The sequence below is a fragment of the Furipterus horrens genome, unplaced genomic scaffold (genome assembly GCF_987537825.1).
Source record: "Furipterus horrens unplaced genomic scaffold, mFurHor1.1.pri manual_scaffold_12, whole genome shotgun sequence".
In the NCBI taxonomy this organism is placed as follows: domain Eukaryota; kingdom Metazoa; phylum Chordata; class Mammalia; order Chiroptera; family Furipteridae; genus Furipterus; species Furipterus horrens.
This window is the reverse complement of record NW_028327182.1, coordinates 47932740-47955468: the sequence shown is the minus strand read 5'-3', so window position 1 is coordinate 47955468 and position 22729 is coordinate 47932740. Positions and strand designations below refer to the sequence as shown.

At 38.8% G+C, this 22729-nt stretch overlaps 1 protein-coding gene across 2 annotated transcripts in view; it reads left to right on the top strand.

Annotated features, from left to right (window-relative positions):
- The first annotated feature begins 55 nt into the window (after positions 1-55).
- Positions 56-22729, top strand: part of NUFIP1 (nuclear FMR1 interacting protein 1) — a 54778-nt gene continuing 32104 nt past the window's right edge. For both annotated transcript variants that reach the window (XM_090258258.1, XM_090258257.1), the window contains exons 1-6: positions 56-512; positions 2482-2564; positions 3656-3754; positions 6773-6835; positions 7878-7954; positions 15186-15278. In XM_090258258.1, coding sequence (XP_090114384.1) covers positions 95-512; positions 2482-2564; positions 3656-3754; positions 6773-6835; positions 7878-7954; positions 15186-15278 — 833 coding nt within the window. In that variant the 5' untranslated portion in view covers positions 56-94. The remainder of the gene's footprint in view (positions 513-2481; positions 2565-3655; positions 3755-6772; positions 6836-7877; positions 7955-15185; positions 15279-22729) is intronic.

Genomic DNA, 22729 nt, shown 5'->3' with positions numbered 1-22729 from the left:
TGTGGTTGGCTGATCCTTGAGATTCGCGATAACGGAAGTGACGCGTAAAGCCGGTTCCACCTTGGCACGCTGGGCTCCCTCCCCGGCGGGCGGCATGGCAGAGTCAGCTGGTGGTTTCGTGAGTCCCGCGGGGTGGTTTGAAGCTCCTGATCTGATCCCCACGTTGGGGCCTCTGAGCGACACAGCCGCGCTGCCGCGCAACTGGATGCTCTGGGCCATGTTGCCGCCGCCGCCGCCGCCACCGCCTTCGGCGTCGCCGCCCGCTGGAGGGTCACAGCCTGCCCCCGAGGCACAGCCCCCCGTAGAGACCCAGGCGCTCCGCGAGGCGCCTCCCGACTTCGACACCCAGATTCTTCCAGGGGCCCAGCCCCTCTTCGACACCCAATCCCGCCTTGGCTCTCAGCCTCAAGTCAGTGGCCAGCCTTCCTGGGATTTCCGGGCTTCGACATCGTGGCCCTGGAGACCGTCTCCCGGTAGTTTCCCTTGGCATCAGAAGTCCCACGACGCTCCGGGTAGGCTGTTACTCCTCTCCGTACCACGCCCGCTTTACTTTTCTTTTCCCCTTCTTCCCGCTCCAGTTTTTGTTTCTTTCCTTCTCCACTTAGGGTTTTGCGCTGCAGTCTCGGAGTCTGTTCATTAACGTCTCACAATTTGAGAAGAATGTATTCCTCGCCCTTTCATTCAGTTTAGCAGTTATTTACTGAATTCAGCTGTGTCTCAGCACTGGGGATATTGTAGAGAACGAAACATGTGAAAATCCTTATATTTATGGAGATTAGCATCTGGTGTGGGAAGACAGACAAAATAAAGCAGTGTGTAGCAGAAGGCAGTGAGTGTTATGGAGGGAAATAAAGCAAAGAAGAAAGATGGGTAGTGCACTTTTAAATGTCAGTGTCAGTCCTAAGGAAGGTGACATTTGGGCCAAGAATCAGGTCTGTGGATACATCTGGAGAAATAGATACAGGTGAAAGGAACAGCAACTGCGAAGGCTGAGGCAGGAGCTGCGGGTCAGAATGGAAGCCAGCATGGCTCAAGAGGACGGAGACTGTGGAAAATTGGGTAAGAAGGCAGACCTGTGAGGGCCTTGTAGTTTGATGGGACTTTGGTTTTACTGTTGTGATACAGGTCCAGCAGAGGAGTGACATGATTTGATTTATGTTTTTAAAAGAGTAATGTGGCTACCGATGGGAAGTGAAGGAAAGGGAGGCCAGTTAGGAAGTTATTGGAGTTCTGTAGGTGAGAGAGAGTGGGGAGTTGGACCAGCGTGGAGCTGAGCAGGTGATGAGAAGTAGTTGGATTCTAGATATATTTTGAAGGTAAGGTACCACCCAAACTATTTGCTGAAGGATCAGATATGGGATGTGAGGTAAAGAGATAAGATTAACTTAAAGTTTTTTGCCAAACGAGTGGAAGGATGTGGATGGAGCAGATCTGAAAAGAAGACCAGGAGTTGAGTTTGGAACATGTGTGTCAGGTATCAATAGAAACGTTGAATGGGCTGTTAGCTATTTTGTACTTCAGGGGAGATTTGTGGCTGGAGTTGTAAATTTGGGTATTATCAGCATATAAATCATTTAAAGTCATGAGATTGTTCACCATTCTCCAATTCTGCATAAGATTCAGTTTACATTAAGATGAATCTAAATGAGTGTTTGCTGTGTGCCAAATGCTGGAAATATTAATGTTCTTCAGGCAGTACTACGTCAGGTGAGATGGGCCCATAAATGTAACTCACAAAACAGTGACTGGTGATGGAGGCATGTAAAAAGTGCTTTCTGAGTTTTGAGGAGTTGGGAAATGTTTAGGAAGAGCTTTTTAGGTAGAGGCAAAGAGGTGTCGGTACAAGGGGAGTTCTGAAGGTTGCTGTGTTCTAGTGTGACAGAGCAGAGTATGGAAGATATGGGGAAGGAGTGAGAAAATAAACGGGGATCTCATTGAAGGACTCCAGGAAACCATTTGCAGATTTTGAGAAGGATTGTGACAGTTGGAGGATTGTCTTTGTGGTGTCAGTGTGCAGGGTCTGTTGAAAGAGAGGACTTAGAAACTGGAAAATAATTGAGAGGTTGTCACAGTAATCTAGGTGAAAAAGATCAGGGTTTCAGAGTTGGATCCTAGCAATAAGAAAGGAAAAAAATTTGAGAGAAAGTATGTTTCAGAAGGTGGTTTTTCTGGTGTAAAATTGGTGTTGAAAGAGCTGTATTAGGGGTTTTACTGTTATTGATACATTTCTGATATTTGAAACAACAATAAGAAATTTAATCAGATTAGCTTGTTCATTGTTTAGATGTCTAAAGCATCTGTGGACACTTAATCTTACCAGTATGTATTGATTGGGAAAATATTTATTCGGTAGACTAGTCTTAACCTTTGATGATTTGTTCAAGCAGTTTTTTACTCAAGTATTTGTGACATACTATAGCAAATAAAAATTTAAATATTTATTTAGTTACCAACACTTACGGATCTCTTTTTGTTTTTCAGCTAAACATTCTTATTTTCCACAAACATATGATGCAAAGTATACTGACTTCAACTTCCCTCCCAGTAGAAAACATAAAAAAAAGGTATTTTTGAATATGTTCTTGAATGTAGCATTTTGGTCCCTATGTTACTCTTTCATATCTTGTGCTTCTGTCATAACTCTCTCAGTGTTTTGCATCCATTATTGACATAGTGGACACTTGCTATAATAGGACCTTTAAGGATCTTAGCTGTAAGTGAAAATTTTAGGCGAAATCTTTTTGAGAAATAAATGGAGGAATCATAAAAAAGGAAACATTGAATTCATTTCAATATAGTATCAGGAGTAAAGGCTATTGAGAATTATAATTACAGATAATTGAAGATGTTTTTAAACCTCGATGAAGTAAAAACTAAATAATATATACAAATTACATATGTATAGTACTAGAAGATTGAAAGAGGGGATAGAATTAAAGGTCTTTTGTATTTGTATTTTTTAAGGAGGAACCAACTTGGTTACATTCAGAAACTAAGTCTTAAAATGGGCTTATTTTATCTGATGTAGTTTACAGTCTGGTCTTTCACCTTTTAAACTATATAAATAATGTCATTAGTTTAGAATAAGTTGAGTAAGATTCTTTATTTTGGCATGAAAATATGTACCTAATTTAACAAAATATTGTGAAACTATTATATTTATTAACATCTCAACATTAAATATTTCCTATGGAGTTCATCATTGTAATAATCTTTTTTGTTTTATGTTTGGGAATAAAAAAATAACTATTCTTTACTTAAATAATTCTTTTTTCCCCTTCTGTAGTTATATATAGTTTTTTCTAAAAGGTGAAATGCTGTTTTTACACTGAATATCTGTTTTTATATTACTCTGACACATACTCTACTAAGTCTTAATTAGATTGTCACTTTGCAAGCTATTCACTGTTTATGTTAGCTCTACTCAGATTTAAAAATTTTTGTTATGCCTGGCTTTTCCTAATATATTTGCTGAAATTAAAATTAAAAGAAAAGAGAGAATTCTCTCTTCATTAGTAATATCTTTAGGAGTCTTCCCCACGTATAAGGGTTATGTGAAAATCAAAGTATGTATTACTAGAAGGATAGTTATATTTTTACTATTGATTAAAGATTTTTCAGCAAAAACCTAATGCCTCTTTATTTTTGTTTGCAGAAAAGAAAAGAACCAGTTTTTCGCTGTTTTTGTGATACGTGTGATCGTGGTTTTAAAAATCAAGAAAAGTATGATAAACACATGTCTGAACATACAAAAGTAGGTTTTCCTGGTTATCCTGTGATTCACTTAGCAAAATGGGTATATTTGGTAGAAATTCTGAGCTGCTTTTCCTTAAAAGTTTATAGTTCATAGAAATGTTTGATGACCTGACAAATTGGGAGAGTGACTCTGGGATTTGCAGTTTGAGGGTGGGGAGCCCACTGCTTCAGGAAGAGGTAAGATAGCAGCAAAGAAGGAGGGTCTGGCAGCTGTTAGTATGTGTGGGCCTCTGCCTTGTAAGAGGGATGGCTCTCCCCTCTAGTTGCTATGTGGACCTTTGTAAGCTCTTTTCCTTGTAAGGCTGCCCTTGACCATTTAACCACACCATGTAATATGCCATGATCCATCACATTCTAAGAGTTGTCTGGATCTTATTAAGTGCTTAAATTTTTTTTTAACCAGTACTGGCTCTGTGCCTTGGTTGGAGCATCATCCTGATGCACCAAGGTTGCCGGTTCAATCCCTGATCAGGGCACCTGCAGGAATCATCCAATGAAAGCATGAATAAGTGGAACAATAAATGGGTATTTGGTTATTTCTCCCTTCCTCTCTCTCTAAAAACAATGAAAACAAAATTTTTTTTTTAACCAGAATATTTGAGAAGTAAAGTTATAAAAGAAAGTTCTTAGTTTGGAAAAGGTTTTCTTTTTTTTTTAAGTATATTTTATTGATTATGTTGTTACAGTTGTCCCATTTTTTTTCTTCCCTTTGCTCCCCTCTGTCCAATACCCCACTTCCCTCCAGCAATTCCATCCCCCTTAGTTCATGTCTATAGGTCATACATAAAAATTATTTGGCTTCACCCTTTCCTATATTATTCTTAACTTCCCCCTGTCTATTTTGTACCAAACAATTATGCATCTTAATCCCTGCACCATTTCCCCAATTCTCCCTCTTCCCTCTCCCAGCTGATCACCCTCCAAATGATCCCCGTACTTGTGATTCTGTTCCTATTCTGGTTTGCTTAGTTGGATTTTGTTTTTATTTTTTAGATTCAGTTGTTGATAGGTGTGAGTTTGTTGTCATTTTAATGTTGATAATTTTGATCTTTTTCTTGAGTAAGTCCTTTTGACATTTCATATAATAATAGCTTGGTGATAATGAACTCCTTTAGCTTTACGTTGTCTGGGAAGCACTTTATCTGCCATTCCATTCTAAATGAAGCTTTGCTGGATAGAGTAATCTTGGTTGTAAGTCATTGCTTTTCATCACCTTGAATATTTCTTGCCAGTCCCTTCTTGCCTGCAAAGTTCCTTTTGAGAAATCAGCTGATAGTCTTATAGACACCCCTTTGTAGGAAATTCTTTGCTTTTCTATGCTGCTTTTAAGATTCTCTATCTTTAACCTTTGGCATTTTAATTATGATGTGTTTTGGTGTTGTCTGTTTTGTGTCTATCTTGTTTGAGACTCTCTGTGCTTCCTGGACTTGTATGTCTATTTCCTTTGCCAAATTTGAAGAGTTTGCCTTCATTATTTTTTTGACATAAGTTTTCAATTTCTTGCTCTTATTCTTCTCCTTTTGGCACCTCTGTGATTCGGTTGTTGGCACGTTTAAAGTTGTCCCAGAGGTTCCTAAGCCGCCTCATTTTTTTCAGTTCTTATTTCCTCATTTTGTACTGGTTGACTGTTTTTCCTCTTCCTTATCTTCCAAATAATTGTTTTGAATTCTGTGTCTGTTAGGTTGTCTCTCTCCTTGTTGCTTAGTTCTTCTACTGGAACCTTGATCTGTTCCCTCTTTTGGTTCATACTTCTCTGTCTCCTCATCTTTACAGGCTCCTGTGTTTGTTTGCCTCTGTCTTAGGTAGAGCTGTTGTACCTGTTATGTTATAAGGAGCGGAGCCTTAGGTATTCGTCAGTAACGGGTGACCTGTTTCACCATGTGTAGCGCTGTTTGTGGGGGTGGGGGGTTTGAGAGGGAACAATGCTGCTTGCTCAGCACTCATCCCTTTTCCAGGCACTTCTCCCACTTTGTATGGGTCTGGCACCTCTAGCTGTTGCCCTGGCTGTCATTCCCAAAGTGGGTGGGTCTGCGGATGTTCTCGGACTGTGGGGGCCCTTTAAACAAACAGTCTTTGCTGAGAGATGGGCAGTTTCTTCCTCTGCCCCAACCCCCCACTGGTTTTCACAGTCAAAAGCAATGAGGCTTTGTTTTCCACGGTTTTGGGACCATGAGCTGCACAGTCTCTTCCGGTCCTGGGAGAGCTCCCTAGGTGTCCCTCCTGATTTTTAAAAATGTGTGACTGCGCTTTCTGCTGGCCTGCTTCTGCGAACACCACACTGCGTCCTCTTTGCCTCGGCTCCGCCCCTCCTGCCTGTCTGGATGAGTATTTCTTCTTTATATCTTTGTTTGTTGGACTTCTGTGCAGTTCAGTTTTAAGGAACTCTGGCTTTCTGTAGTTTTGAGGTAGTTGTATTTCTTCTTAGTTGTGGAGGGATATGCAGCATGTCTGTCTATCTCTCCATCTTGGCTGGAAGTCTAAAAAGGTTTTCTTTCAGGTTATATTGATAGAAATGCCCCTCACTTTTAGGAATAAAGAACATTTTACAACATTGAAAGTAAATAATATGTATTACTGTACTATATACTTTGAAAATGTCATTTCTTTTTAAAGTCAACTCTGGAGTGACTTGTTTTGCTACTAACTATGCAGTGATAACACCACATAGATGGAATATTATGTAATATGACCAGAAAATGTCTGTATATGTAGTAATAGGGTACAGTATAGTCCCTCGCTGTATCGCGGTTCACTTATCACAGCCTCACTGTATTGTGGGATTTTAAAATATATATTTAATTATTTATTGCGGATTTTTCACTGTATCACGGGATTTTGTGGTACTGTATACATATGTTGTTAAAGTTACGTAGGTTTAAGAGTGTAGAATAAATGTCAGATTCCTACTTAGCGGGGGGGTGGGGGGCCTGGAATGTAATACCCACGGTAAGTGAGGGAATACTGTATACATAATATGAAAATCATTAAATAGTTGTTTTTTTGTCAACTCTTACAGTGTCCTGAAGTGGATTGCTCTTTCAGTGCACATGAAAAGATTGTCCAATTCCATTGGAGAAATGTAAGTTCTTGTGTGGTTTTTTTTTTTTTTTATGTGCTCTTTTTATTTCATTGATCTTTTGTCTTCAGCACCTCTTCATTTACATAGTAACAGTACTTGTACTTTGAAAGGCCAGAGAAGGAAAGCTCTGATTCCAAAAAATCTCCGCTGCCTTGCGGCATACCTCTTCAGGGGAAAGGCTAAGGGAGTAAACCCCGACAGAAAATCCGGAGCCGGAGTCCCTAAGGCGGTTTGACGTTGTAGTCAACACCGGCAACTCCTGCGGCGCACCTGAAGCCAAGCTGTATTGTCTCCGTCTTTCCCTTGGATCCTTCAGCTGCGAAGAGAGGGGGGATCTGCTGCATGGGCAACAGCAGACCCTCCATATCACCTTGCCCAGGCTCTGTAGCTTCATCGCAAGATGTCGATTCAACACGGGAGGAGACAGATACCGTGTCACTCCCGAGTCGGACTGCACAGCCATTCTCGGCAGTGCAGATAGACTCTTAAGAAGCTACACCATCGTCTCTTGAGACGGACGGCTGCCGACGACTTTGAAAGGCATTTTTACATTGATTATTCACATTTTATCCTCACAGACCACTATGTAAAGTAGATAAATATTGGCCCTGTTTAACAGATAAAATAATGATTTTCCCAGGGCCTCAGAACTGGTTCTTGCATTGGAGTTTTTTTTTTTTTTTTCCTTTTTTAATCCAAATCTATGGTGCTTCAAATTGATTTATGTATTCATTATTTCTTTAGTTACCTCCCTCTGTTTTGGTTGTTAAGTCATTAATTTGGCTATTTGATATCAATTGAAAAGTGAGTGATATATTTTCTTTGTAACCAAAATTATGTTACTCCTTTTTTTCATATCAATAGCAATAATTTAAATATATAGGATATTATTCTTTATTCTTTAAAGGAAAAGTCACACTAAGAGTGTTTTGCTTAGTTTTAAACTTTAGGGTATAGCGTCTCCATCATCCCCTATAATGCTTGATATTTAGTCAAAAGCATAAATATGCTTCCTGATGTTCAGCAGGCTTTTTTCCCCTAGATGCATGCTCCAGGTATGAAGAAGATCAAGTTAGACACTCCAGAGGAGATTGCAAGATGGAGGGAAGAAAGAAGAAAGTGAGTAAAGAGTTTAGAACTAGTGAAATAACTTTCTTTTAACTGTGGCAAGATTGACTACTTCAAAATAATGACTTTACTCAAGCTGCTGCTTTTAGAAAATCGTACCTTCTCTGTCTTGGAAGTATTGCTCATTGCTTTAGCCCAGCTGAAATACTGTCACTTTGGGGATAATTTCTTCATCTGTCTTCAGGACTGGCTTGCCTTTCTTTGAATAAAGTATCTGGTATGTGTTCTGCCTCTTTAACATAGATGTCTCTTACGGTCCTATTGATGAACTTTGCATAGGTATCTTTTTAAAAAAATAATTATAGGTTTTACAAATATAAGAACCATCTTTTCCATGGCTCTTTATATCCCATGGAACCATAGATAAAAGGGATCTTATAAGTGTTGATATATATAAATAGAGCTTGGAGATATTTTTATTATGTGTGTGATTCTGTTTTGGTACATACAAGTAAGTGGTTGGAGAAATCCTCTGAGACTCATTTTTAATTCATATTTTAAACTAAACCTTTGTTGTTTTTAAAGAAATTGGACAGAAATATGTTTTTCTGATTAATAATTATGATTGTAAATGTTAATTAATACTAATTAAACTGCTGTGGTTTTGAACATAAAATCCTAACTACATGGACAATCACCAAGACTAACCAAACTGATTGTATTTGTATGCAACACTTTCTAAAAGTAGCTTTTTCCATAGGAATGTGAACTATGCCCCCTTGTGGTGTTGTGTAACTAGTGCTTTAACAGAAAAACACCTACCAGCTAGAAAAACTTAAGGAATATGTAGATGCAAACTAGCTTAGGTAGCATGTGTTTATATAAAGTCCCTGGTAGAAGACTGGTTTGATTTTCTGTTCTTAGTGAGAAATCTCAGCAACAATAGTTTAGCTTGAAAATTAGAGGTATACATTCAGAATTTGAAAAGACAAAGATTTTACTGTATGTGGCCAAGGGCACCAAAAGTAGATAGGAGTAGACTCTTGCCTTTAATACTCTCTCTCTAATATGAATAGGATAAATATACGTGATGTGGCCATGAGACCATAAACAACTGAAGCATTAAGTTTAGTCATGTAAGGATAATAATGTCTGATCAAGGGGTACTTAGAGCCTTTGGAAGGCAGGGCCATCAGTTTGTTTTAAAAGGCTTCTTGTAAGAGGTGTAGTGCCTTCCCCCTCCTCTCCATTTATTTTAAGATGTGTTATACATACAGTGAAATTCACCCCTTTTAATGCAATAGTTCTGACAAATGTATATAGTTGTGGAATCACCACAGTCAAGATATAGAATAGTATTGTATCACCCCTCCCCAAAATCCCTTCATGCCCTTTGTGGTCAACTTCTCCCCCAACCTTCAGTCCCTGACTATCACTGATATGTTTTCTGTTGTTATATTTGTATTTTTGCAGAACATCATATGCATGGAATCATATAGTCTGTAGCTTTTGAGTCTTTTTCACTTAGCCCAGGGCATTTGAGATTCATTTCTGTTGTTGCATGTAGCAGTAGTTCATTCCTTTCTATTGCTATTGTTCTGTCCCACATGGATGTCCCATATGTGAATATATCACAGTTTGTTCATTCATTTCCCAGTTTAGGGACATTTGGGAAGTTTCCAGTATTTGAAAATTACGAATAAAGCTTTCATAAACATTGGTGTACAGGTTTTTGTTTAAGCATGGGTTTTCATTTGACTTGGGTAAATACCTAGGAGTGATATTGGTTGGTCAATGATAAGCACATATTTAACTTTATAAGAAACTGCCAGAGTTTTTAAGAGGCGAGTTTTAAAATCAAGAAGTGCCTAGTTGGACACGGAAAGCATTTCATGACTAGGATGCAGTGGCGCTTGCATCTGTTAAGATTGTGCTCCAGTAAATGGAATAGCGATCTTACTATACTGTGGCTTAGTGTAAAAAAGTTTATTTTTCCCAAGTAGAAAAGGTCCAGAACTACTGTTCCTGCTCAACATCACCATTAGGCACAGGCTTTCTCTCTCTTGTTGCTTCTTAGTCCTTGGTTTCATTTTCATGTTCACCAGAAGATTCCAGCATGTCAAAAATATTAAGCCTACATTCTAGGCAGGAAGAAGAGAAAAAGGCAGAAGGCACACATGGCTAAATTTGCCTCTTTTCATTTGGAAAACAATAGCTTTGTTTTCCAGGAGACTTCCATGTAGCTCTCATTGAAGTAGGTTGGTAGGCCATCTTTAGCCACAGCAGAGTTAATGGAATATCCCCAGACAGAACTGTTAATGAAAGGGGAGAACAGGTAGTACATTTGCCTCAGAGCTTGGTGGGAAAGTTTAAAACTATTAAGTAATACTCTGAAGCAGCTCTATCCTAAATGAAGGCTAGACAAGCAAGTGTTTATTATGCTTATTGGTGATTTTTTTGTGTGTGGGATAGGTGGGGACAGAGGGGAGAAAGCCTAGTTGTAATTTCTAGAATGTAAGCTGAATGTATTATGACAATGAATAGAGTAAGTTGGAAGAAGACTGGGAAAAATCTGTGAAGTGAATAAATGAGGTTACAGGTTTGTGAAATTATGAAATGCTTAAAGAGAATGAAGAAGTTGGGTCAGGTTGACAATTTTGAATGAAGTTTATTTGTACCTATGATATTGCCTTGTTAACATAGTGTTCTGGGATTATCTTCTGGGGCTGACTGAATTCATCTGTAGTTCTTCCATATCTTGTTTTTCCAGTTCTTCCTCTTTAACATATTTGGACATTATTTCTATAAGTATACTTTATTAATAAAAAGTATGAGAAACATTTCTTTTGGCACATTTGGTAGATATCTCAAAAATACACTGACATTCTCTCCACTAGCAGTTTTAAAAAACCTATTATGAAAATACATTTATTTTCTAAATTTGTTACCTTCATTTTTTCTTTTAATCTTACCCTGAGGACATGCTTATTGATTTTAGAGAGAGGGGTAAGGAGGGAGAGAGTGAGTGAGAGAAACATCAATGCCAGAGAGAAACATCTATCAGTTGCCTCTCATATGTGCCTCTACTGGAGACCAAACCAGCAACCTAGGCTTGTGCCCTGACCAGGTATCAAACCTGCAACTTTTCAGTTTACAGGACGATGTTCCAACCAACGGAGCCACCTGGCCAGGGCTGTTACCTTCAATTGAAAAAAAAAAAAGATTATTTGAGCCCTGGCTGCTATGGCTCAGTGGATTGGGTGCCGGCCCGTGAACCTAAAGGTCACTAGTTTGATTCCCAGTCAGGGCACAGGCCTGGGTTTCAGGCCAGGACTCCAGTTGGGGGTGTGCAGAAGGCAACCGATCGCACCTTGATGTTTCTCGCCCTCTTTTTCTTCCTCCCTTGCCCTCTCTCTAAAAATAAATAAAATCTTAAAAAAATATATTATTTCAACTCCTAAAAAGTAAATTTCACATCAGTTGGTAGAATATTCCTTATGTTTCAAATTTTATCTTGTGAGAACTACATTCTTTCTGAGGAAGCCACTATACTTTTTGACATACAGGGAAGATAAAGACTTTGTAATTGCTATATTAGAACGTTTTATAAACGATTTTTCATGGAGTAAGAATTTTAGAGCTGAAAGAAAATGCTAAATATTTGCATGGTGTATTGCTCCTTTAAAGAAAGTATATCTTTGCCTTTATTCCTTCATCTTTATTTTTTTCTGATTAACCAAACTCAGAGATGCCCACTGTATTTAATTTAAAACTTTAAGGCTTTTCACTAATAATCTGGGGGAAAAATACACATACGCATGCACGCGCACACACACCAGTAGAGGTAGAAGTGCTGTATGATTTAGCATTGGGGGAACTTAGTGGTTAGAGGTTTTATTTCCCAAACCTCAATTTTAGGAACATTCAGACATGTTTTGCAGCAGATGGCAATCTACTAGGTGACTAGTTCTGTGATAATTCAGTAGTTGCCTGTGGCTCTGAGGAAATCCTTTGAAATTGTGTTCCCAATTCTTTCAGAATTCCAACAGAGGGATTTGCTCCTAAAGAATGTTACATCTTTTTGAAGTTCAGAAAGACTTTGAAATAAAATAAAATAGTAGGGCTTGTGTTGAAGCAGTTGTGGTCCAGTGAGAGTAAAGAGGGATTGTTTCTATAGAGAACAGGCTTAGAGGAGAAGTCACTAAGTGGGTGGTGATTTGGGGATAAGGAAAGAGACAGAGTATAATGTCACCAAAAGAATATGTGGTAAGACCATGGTTGGCACAGTTTTGCCCACTTATTGATTAGTGCTTGATGATTGTGACTGGAGGCTTAAAGCATAGGCAAGGGGAAGGTAAAGAAGCAAGATGAAATGAAACAGGAAGAAGAAAAAGAAAGGGTTTATGGTTTTAGGGCTAGTTCCTCTTGGAGTATTGGGGAAAGCTGGCAAAATAGGCAAAGTTATTTTAGAAGATAAAAATAGAGAAACCAATTGTGAAAATAGCACTAATCCTAGTCTTTATAACTGCATAACATCCATCTCTAACAGGAGATACTGGGCTAAGTTATCTGTACAAAATTGTGCAATGTAAGACAATTTGTCATTTTTCTCAACAGTCTTTGAATTGGTTATTTCCATTGTACTTTAGGAACCTGACCTGTGACCTTTATCAAAGCTCCAGGCTTTTCCTTGTTCCTGTATTTTAGTATTATGTTGCAGGAGGTGCTTCCTGATTGTTGTGTGTGTAACTCTGCCTTGAAATTGGTATCCCTGTTTTGGGATATTTTGGTTTCTGATACCCTTGTTTTTCTTAGTTTTTAGTCTCTAGGTTTTGGGCCAAGATTCTATTAATTTAAGTACTGAAAAATAGAATTCTATAGCTTTGCAAGGGATAGTGAATGATCCCTTACCTTTAGGAAAGTGATACTTTAATCTGCCAGAAGGAAAAAGTGAGCTATTTTAAAAGGCTTACACCAAAGGAGTTTCCACAACTTTCTTGATGTCTAGCAAAAGGAATTCTTTTGCATTTCACCAACAATCTGCTTGCTGTAACAGATGTTTACATTCTTTATTGTTGAGAAGCACTTAAGTAGCATCTATTTCAGTGTACATGGTATGCTAGAGTACCAAATCTTATTGTTTAGCATATGGCCTAACATGTTAACGGTCTGCAGTACCCAGAAGAAAAATGTTGAAGAAACATATTTAGTATGAATAAGTGAATTTCAGAGATGTGAAGGGTGTTGCGTAGCAGTGAGTTACATGCCTAGACACTGAGGCCTGTGAACATCATTACCTTTTTTCCCATTATTTCTACTTTTGCATAGTCTCTCTTCTGGTTGAGAACAGCTGACTACCATCCTCTCCATGAGATCATTTGTTGTCACTTCTTTTCCTCTTTTAAAGGCTGCGATAGTTCCAGTTCTTTTCATCTTTCTTCAGAGGTTTTGTTTTTCATCCTGCTAATCATCTTTGAGTCTCTTCTGAATCCCTTCCAAGTTTTATTTCTCCTCAACTCTCCTTTTCAGTTTAGAAATACGAAACTGGACACAGTGCCTTGAGAATTTCTGGCCACTTTCAAGTATCATGGGAGGAGATTTCACACTTTGAACATGTGCCAGAGTCCATTTCACATAACTTTAGATTACGTTTACTTTCCAGAGGGGTAGTCTTACAGTGCTGACTGTCAGGTTTGTTTCTTTTTTTTTTTCAGAAAGAGGTGAAGGGAGGAAGAAAGAGAGAGAGAGAAACATTCATGTGAGGAAAAAACATTGATCAGTTGCCTCTTGTACACTCCCGACTGGGGACTGAACGGGCAACCTAGGCATGTGCCCTGAGAGGGAATCATGCTGGCGACCTTTTCATTTGCGAGATGACACCGAGCCGAGTCATGGTGGCTTGTCAGCTTTTTATCTCCTTATGACCTTGATCTTTTCCTCTTATGTTTATTTATAGCTTGTGTATTCATGTTTTATTCATGGAATTTATTTTTCTTGGCTGAAGAGATTGCTTTGCACTGTCCTTATTGAAATTTATTGCCTTTTTTTTCTGATGACTTCACCACTTAATGTCATTTCAATTCTTCCAACGTGACCAACCAATAGGCTTCACATTGTCTGTGTTATTCAAGTAAGTGATGCAAGGGTTCAAAAAGATGGAGGTAGAAACAATGTCCTAGAAACAATGGCAGAAAAAGATTTGTTGATGTTTCTTAAAATTTACTCTGATGAGCAGCCCAGCCGAGCGGTAGCGATCTGTGTTCCTCTCCTTCTGTGCTGTATATATACTTCTGAGATCTATTTCCTTCACTACTAGAGTTTGGTGCCTACATCTCTATACAACTGTGCCAAGAAACAAAGCTTTGTCAGAGCATTTTATCTTGCATACTGCTGTCAATTTTAATCTCAATCACTGCCTTATATATATCTCTCCTTGTTCATAACTTGCAGTGGCTCCCCATCTCCACTGAGTTAAATATAAGTTTCCTTGTCTTCCATTCAAGGCACATTTTGGCCTCAGACTACCTTTCTAGTCTGATTGCCTGTTAACTATGTTTCATACAAAACGAACCACTTGTCCCTGAATCTGTCACACTTTCTGAGGCCTTTGTTTGTCTGCACTGTTTGCACTACACAGAATACTCGAGAGCTTTTCTTTCTGATTGCTGTCTATTAATGCCAATTAAGACCAATTTTTCTATGTTCCTTTTTTTTTCTGGATTTCTTCAGCTTGATATCATCTTTTCTCTTACCCTCAAATCTTTATATTCTTTGGGTTAATTACTATATTTTGCTGTTTGTGTGCTTTTCTTATTCTTTCTGGTAGACTGTCTTTTTTGAAAACAGTCTGTTCCTCATCTTGGTAACTTTGATGTACCTACTATGTATTTGCATAACTAATTGTATAGATTTATTTTTTTTACAGTATTTACGGCTACGTACACACCAAAAAGATGAATTAGATCAGTTTAAGCACATTGTATGATATATTTGATTAAATTCTAGTGTAAAGCTTCTTACCTACTCACAGACTAGTAGCAAAGTTTGTGGATTTGCAGATGGTCTACACATTGAGTAGCATTGTTATGGTTACTTTTTACCCCTTAGAAAGATTGTAGAAGGAATTAAAGATATATATAAATTCTATATGAAGGTTTATATAAATTATGAGTTACAATATTAGTCATAAAACAAAAGTTGCTAAATGCAGCAATTGTTTGATTGTGTAATTAAAGCTGTATTCTATAAGCCCTTTTATAATATTTTTGACTTTGTTTTGTAGAAACTACCCAACTCTGGCCAATATTGAAAGAAAGAAAAAGTTAAAACTTGAAAAGGAAAAGAGAGGTGCAGTATTAACAACAACACAATATGGGTAAGTTCCTTAAAATTGCTTGAATTCTCAATATTTATTTTAAACAAATGTACTTATAAATAATAAAAAGAGTCTATTACAGAATCTTAAAGTCTCTACACTCCCAATTCTAATAAAATCTTAGCTTTTGTAACTCTTCTACTTAAACATTTAAAATAATTAATGCCCTATATTTGTATGGTTTTCAAAAAGATTTATAATTAATAAGTCTTTTTTTGTCTTAGTCTCCTGCCAAATAGTTCTCTTCCCAAAGACAACCCATTTTATCCTTCCAGATATATTCTATATGTATATAGCATGTAGAAAATAATTTCTTCTTTTTTTAGTACTATTCTACACCTTGGTTTTTTAACCAAGTAATATACCTGGAGATTGTTTCACATTAATGCATAACAGGTCTCCTTATTCTCTAAGGATGTGTTGGAAGCTTAATGCTATCCCATGGGACCCCTTTTTTTATAATTATTGATACACATTTAAATTCTTATCAAACTTTTACTAATAAAAAGCTGCCGGTATTACACTAGACATACATTTTGCACATGTGCAGGTATTTCAGAGGCTGGATTCCTAGAAGTGGATTTGCCGAGTCAAAGATAATACATATATGTATTTGTCATATTGATAACTAACTGCCAAATATCTGTCATAGAAGCTGTTCAAGTTTACTCTTCCACTAGCAATGTGTGAGACACTCTATTTTCACTATCACTCACCTACATAGAATTATTTTCAGTTTACATTTTTTTAATATGCTTTATTGATTATGCTATTACAGTTGTCCCAATTTCTTTTCCTTTTGTTCCCCTCCACCCAGTGACCCCCCTCACTCCAGTTGTCCCCCCCCTTAGTCCATGACTATTGGTTGTACATATAGTTCTTCTCAACATCTTCCTATCTACTCCACTCCCTCCTACTATGCTTCTTAATTCCTGTACCATCTCCCTCCCTTTCCCTCCTTCCCCCACCCCACTGACCTCCCCCCAAAATGTTCCCCATGCCTATAATTCTTTTCCCACTCTTGCTGCCTATTTAACCTTCCTTTGTTTCAGTTCTCTAGCTTCTTTTGTTGGTTGTTGTGATACAGTTTTCATTTTAATGTTCATAGTTTTGATCCTCTTCCTCCTAAACAAGTCCCTTTAACATTTCATATAACAGTGGTTTGGATCTGATGAACTTCAGATTTACTTTGTCCTGGAAGCACTTTCTCTGCCCTTCTATTCTGAATGACAGCTTCGCTGGATAGAGTAATCGTGGTTGTAGGATTTTGCTTTTCATTACTTTGAATATTTCTTGCCAGTCCCTTCTTGCCTGCAGAGTTTCTTTTGAGAAATAGGCTGACAGTTTTATTGGGACCGCTTTTTACGTAATTCTCTTCTTCTCTCTTGCTGCTTTTAAGATTCTCTTTATTCTTAATTTTTGACATTTTGATTATAATGTATCTTAGGGTGGTTCTCCCTGGGTCCAGTTTTTTTGGAACTCTCTGCTTCCTGGACCTGTAAGTCTATTTCCTTCCCCAAGTTAGGGAAGTTCTGCTTCATTATTTTTTCACATAATGTTTCAATTTCTAGTTCTTCTTCACCTTCTGTCAGCCCTATGATTCGGATGTTGGCCCACTTATAGCTGTCTGATAAGTTTCTGAGCCTCTCCTCATTCTCCTCACTTCTCATTTCCACTTTCTGCACTGGTTGACTGTTCCTTCCCTATGTTCTGATTTGATTTGATCCCTGGTTTTCTTTCCCTAACCACTAGTTTCATATGTCTTTTTGTTCATTTCAGCAGGACTAGCCTTCATTCCTTCTCCGTCTTGTTTAAGATCTGCCGATAGGTCTGTAAGCATTCTTATAACCAAAGCTCTGAATTGTGCCTCAGAAAGATTTCCTATCTGCTGCTTCGTTAGATTAGATATTTGTCTGGTCAGCTGTGTCACTGGGATCTCTATCATGATCTGTGCCATCCTGACAGTTTTGTGTTTACCTTTGCTTCCTGGGAAGGGCTATCACACCTTCTACCCGTCTCGCCACATTGTGGTGTTTTCTGTGAGGGTGTGGGTCCAAGATGGATTCCTGCCATTCGCTCTCTGCTGAAAGACTGGGAGTCTCCTCCTCCATCCCCACCCCCTCCGAGCCTCACAGTCCAATGCAATGGAGGTCTGCCCTCCCTGGCTTTGGAACTGCAGCCAGGGGAGCTCCCCAGGTGCTTCGCGCCTCCCCCTAAATATGGGTGTCTGTGCTTACTGCTGTCCTGCCTCCTTCGCTGCTGCTGCCGCCGCCGCTGCGGACAACACAGCTTGAACTCTCCTCCCCGGCTTTGCCCCTCCTACCTGTCCGGATGAGCACCACTTCTTTATAACTTCATACATTGAACTTCCATTTATTTTCTGGAACTTCTGGTTATTTCTGGTTTTACGGTAGTTATATTCCTTCTTAGTTGTGGAGGGAGATGGAGCGTGTCAGTCTAGGCCTCCATCTTGGCTGGAAGTCTCCTGTGTTTGTTTGCTTCCGTGTCCCAGGGAGAGGTGTCGCTCCTACTACTTTTAAGGGGCGGGATCTTAGGTATTCACCAATAACAGGCGACCCGTTTCACCACAGTCGTGGCGCTGTATGTGGGGGAGGGGTCTGAGAAGGAACAATGCCACTTGCCCAGCCCTTACCCCTTTTCCAGGCACTTCTCCCACTTCCGTACAGTACTGGCGCCTCTCTAGCTGCTGCTCTGGCCGTCGTTCCCAGAGTGGGTGGGTCTGGGGATGTTCTAAGCCCATGGGGGCCCTTTAAACAAGCGGACTCTGCTGAGAGACTGTCAGTTTCTGCCTCTGTCCCAACCCCCACTGGTTTGCACAGTCAAAAACAATGAGGCTTCATTTTTCCGGTGCTGGGGCAGTGAGCTTAGAGGTTTGGTGAGGAGCTGGAACGCTCCCCAGGTGTCCCTCCTGACTTTTTAAAATGTGTAACTGCGGTTTCCAGCAGCCTGCTACTATTCCTGCTGCTGCCACCACCGCACCCTGTCCTCTCTGCCCCAGCTCCGCCCCTTCTACCTGTCTGGATGAGTATTTCTTCTTTATATCTTTGTTTGCTGGACTTCCATGCACTTTGATTTTCTGGAATTGCTGGTTGTTTTTAGTTTTGAGATAGTTGTATTCCTTCTTAGTTGTGGACGGAGAAGCATTATGTCTGTCTACGCCTCCATCTTGGCGGAAGTCTACATTTTTCTTGAAATACATTTTTAATATAAGGAAAATACACAAAGCTTACTATGTACTTGGTGTATTTATGCACATACATACACACACATAACTATAACCTGCACATCCATGTAACCTTCACACAGATTAATAATATAGTCATGTGCTGCCAAACTCTGTGTTACACTCTGAGAAATAATGTTGTTAGGAAATTTTGTTATTGTGCAAACATTATGGAGTGTACTTATGCAAAGTACAATGTTATAGCCTACTACACACCTAGGCTGTTGCTATTCCTCTTCCCCTTCTGCCACTACTGTGATTTGGATGTTGGCATATTTAAAGTTGTCCCAGATATTCCTAAGTCTTTCCTCATTTTTTTCAATTCTTGTTTTCTCATTCTGTACTGGTTGACTTTTTTTCTTCCTTGTGTTCCAAATCATTGATTTGAACCCCAGTTTCCTTCCATTCACTATTGGTTTTTTGTAGATTTTCCTTCATTTCATTTAGCATAGCCTTCACTTCTTCCCTGTGCGTTTGCCATACTTAAGCATATTTTTCAAGCCTGTGAGCATCTTTATCTAACTCTATGCCTGTTAGGTTGGCTATCTCCTCATCTGTTTGGTTGGCTTTCGTCTTGTTGCCTAGTTCTCCCACTGGAACTTTGATCCGTTCTCTCTTTTGGGCCATACTTCGTCTCCTCATCTTGACAAGTTCCTGTGTTTGTTTGCCTCTGTGTCTTAGGTAGAACTGTGGCACCTGTTACGTTGTAAGGGTATTCGTCAGTATGGGTGACCCGTTTCACCACATTGTGGCACTGTATGTGGGGGAGGGGGCTGAGAGGGAACAATGCTTCTTGCTCAGTACTCACCCCTTTACCATGCACTTCTCCCACTTTTGTGTGGGACTGGTGTCTCTCTAGCTCTTGCCCTGGCCATCGTTCCCAGAGTGGGTGGGTCTGTGAACGTTCTAGGACTGTGGGGTCCCTTAAACAAGTGAATTCTGCAGAGAGAGACCGGCAGTTTTTTTCCTCTGCCCCCACTCCCTCTGGTTTACAGTCAGAAGCAATGAGGCTTTATTTTCCCTGGCATTGGAACCATGAGCTGTGTGGTCTGGTCTGGTGCCAGGAGCGCTCCCTACGTGTCCATCCCTACTTTTTATTTATTATTTATTTAATTTATTTTTTTAAGTATATTTTATTGGTTATGTTGTTACAGGAGTCCTAATTTTTTTTCCCTATGCTCCTCTCTTCCCAGTACCCCTCTTCCTTCCAGCAGTCCCACCTCCCTTAGTTGATGTCCATGGGTCATGCATATAAGTTCTTAGTCTTCACCCTTTCCTATATTATTCTTAACTTCTTCCTGTTTATTTTGTACCCACCAATTATGCTTCTTAATCCCTGCACCATTTCCCCATTTCTCTCCCTTCCCCCTCCCAGCTGATAACCTGCAAATGATCTCCATACCTGTGATTCTGTTCCTATTCTGGTTTGCTTAGTTGGATTTGTTTTTATTTTTTATATTTAGTTGTTGATAGTTGTGAGTTTGTCATCATTTTAATGTTGATAGTTTTGATCCTCTTTTTCTTAAGTAAGTCTGTTTGACATTTCATATAATAATAGCTTGGTGATGATGAGCTCCTTTAGCTTTACCTTGTCTGGGAAGCACTTCATCTGCCCTTCCATTCTAAGTGATAGCTTTGCTGATTAGAGTAAGCTTGGTTGTAAGTCCTTGCTTTTCATCACCTTGAATACTTCTTGCCAGTCCCTTCTTGCCTGCAAAGTTTCTTTTGAGAAATCAGCTGACAATCTTATAGGCACCCCTTTGTAAGTAACTCTCTGTTTTTCTCTTGCTGATTTTAAGATTCTTTCTTTATTTTGAACCGTTGGAATTTTAATTATGATGTGTCTTGGTGTTGTCCTTTTTGAGTCTGCTTGTTTGGGACTCTCTGTGCTTCCTGGACTTATATGTCTATCTCCTTTACAAAATTTGGGGAGTTTTCCTTCATTATTTTTTCACATAAGCTTTCAATTTCTTGCTCTTCCTCTTCTTCTGTCACTTATGGTTTGGATGTTGGCACATTTAAAATTTTCCCAGAGGTTTCTAAGCCTCTCCTTATTTTTTTCAATTCTTGTTTCCTCATTCTACACTGGTCGACTGTTTTTTTCTTCCTTATGTTCCAAATCATTGATTTGAACACCGGTTTCCTTCTCTTCACCATTGGTTTTGTGTGGAGTTTCCTTCGTTTCACTTAGCATAGCCTTCACTTCTCTTATGCGTTTGCCGTACTCAAGCATATCTGTCAAGCCTGTGAGCGTCTTTATCACCAGTATTTTGAACTCTGTCTGTTAGGTTGGCTTTCTCCTCATCGCTTTGTTCTTCCACTAGAACCTTGATTCGTTCATTTTTTTGGACCATACTTCTCTGTCTCCTCATCTTGACAGGCTCCTGTGTTTGTTTGCCTCTGTTTCTTAGGTAGAGCTGTCACAGCTGTTACATTGTAAGGGGCGGAGTCTTAGGTACTCGTCAGTACAGGGTGACCTGTTTCACCACGTTGTGGCGCTGTATGTGAGGGAGGGGTCTGTCTGGATGAGTATTTCTTTTTTATGTCTTTGTTTATTGGTCTTCCATGCAGCTCGATTTTCTGGAACTTCTAGTTGTCTCTAGTTTTGCGGTAGTTGTATTCCTTGTTAGTGTGGAGGGAGACGCTGCATGTCTGGCTAGGCGTCCATCTTAGCCAGAAGTCCCCTTTCTACCTTTTAAAATGTGTGACTGTGATTTCCGCTGGCCTGCCGCTGCCACCACTGCTGCTACCACCATTGCCACCACCACACCACATTCTTTCCACCCCGGCTCAGCGCCTCCTATCTGTCTGGATTGGTATTTCATCTTTATATCTTAGTTTGTTGGACTTCCTTGCAGCTTGATTTTCTGGAATTTCTGGTTGTCTCTCGTTTTGAGGTAGTTGTATTCCTTCTTAGTTGTGGAGGGAGACGCAGCTGCCTATTTAGGCCTCCATCTTGGCTGGAAGCCTCGAAAAAATTATTTGATATAATTTAACCTCCGTTCATAAAAACAAAACAAACAAACAAAAAAACAACTCAACAGATGAGGAATAAAAGATAATTTTCTTAATCTAATAATGGATGTCTAAAAACAATCTACAGCAAAATTTTGCTTAATAGTGGAATACTGATCATTTCCCCCTGAGGTTGGAAACAAGACAAGGATATCCACTATTACCATTAATAGTCTACATTATATTAGAGGTTCTATGCAGTGTAATAAAGCAAAAAAAATTAAAGGTTTCAAAGAAGTAAAACTGTCAGTTTTTAGAGTTGACATGATTGTATGTGTAAAACATCCAAGCAAATCTTCAATTAGAGTTAATAAGTAATTTTAAGAAGGGTGCCAAATACATTTAAGATCAGTATTTTAAAAATCAGTTGTGTTTCTGTATATTAGGAACAAACATTAGAAAATGAAATTTTAAAAGGTACTATTTACAATGTCATCAAAATATATACGTAGTATACATCTAACAAAAGATTTGCAAGACCTCTGTACTGAACTCTATAAAACATGGCTCAGAAAAATGAAAGGCCTAAATAAATGGAGGGATATATAATATTCACAAACTTGAAGACTCCATATGATTATATCAACTCTCCTCAAATTAATCCTACTCAGAATCTTAGCAAGTTTATATTGGAGGGCGAAGTTGGTAGGAGGGTGGTACTGATAAACTTAAATTTATATAAAATGCAAAGGTTCTAGAATAGCTAAGGAAGTTAGAGTGATGAAAGTATTTTAGCATTGGCTAATATCACAATATCAGATCTACTGATGAACAATCACCTGCTCACAAAGGTGCAGTATGATGCAGTGGGGAAAGGATAATGTTTTAACCTTTCCTTTTAAATTTTTGAAGTATATTTTTTTATTTGTAATATATAATTTGGTCTTGTTTTTTATACTTGTAATCCAGGCAGAAAAATCTTTAGCTTTTAGCTGGGGTTTAGTTTATTTATATTTAATGTAATTACTAATATAGTTGGATTTTGGGCTACCATTGTCCTATTTTTTAAATTTTTCCTATTCTTTGTTTCTTTTCTTGCCTTCTTTTGGATTAATTTAATAATGTTTGATATTATATTTTCCTCTCTATTAGTTTTTTAATTTCTCCACTTCAAGTGTATCTAATATACATTTTTACTTATATTATACTTTGTGTAACAATTTTAAAGTGTTGGTTAAATACTCTTTCCTTT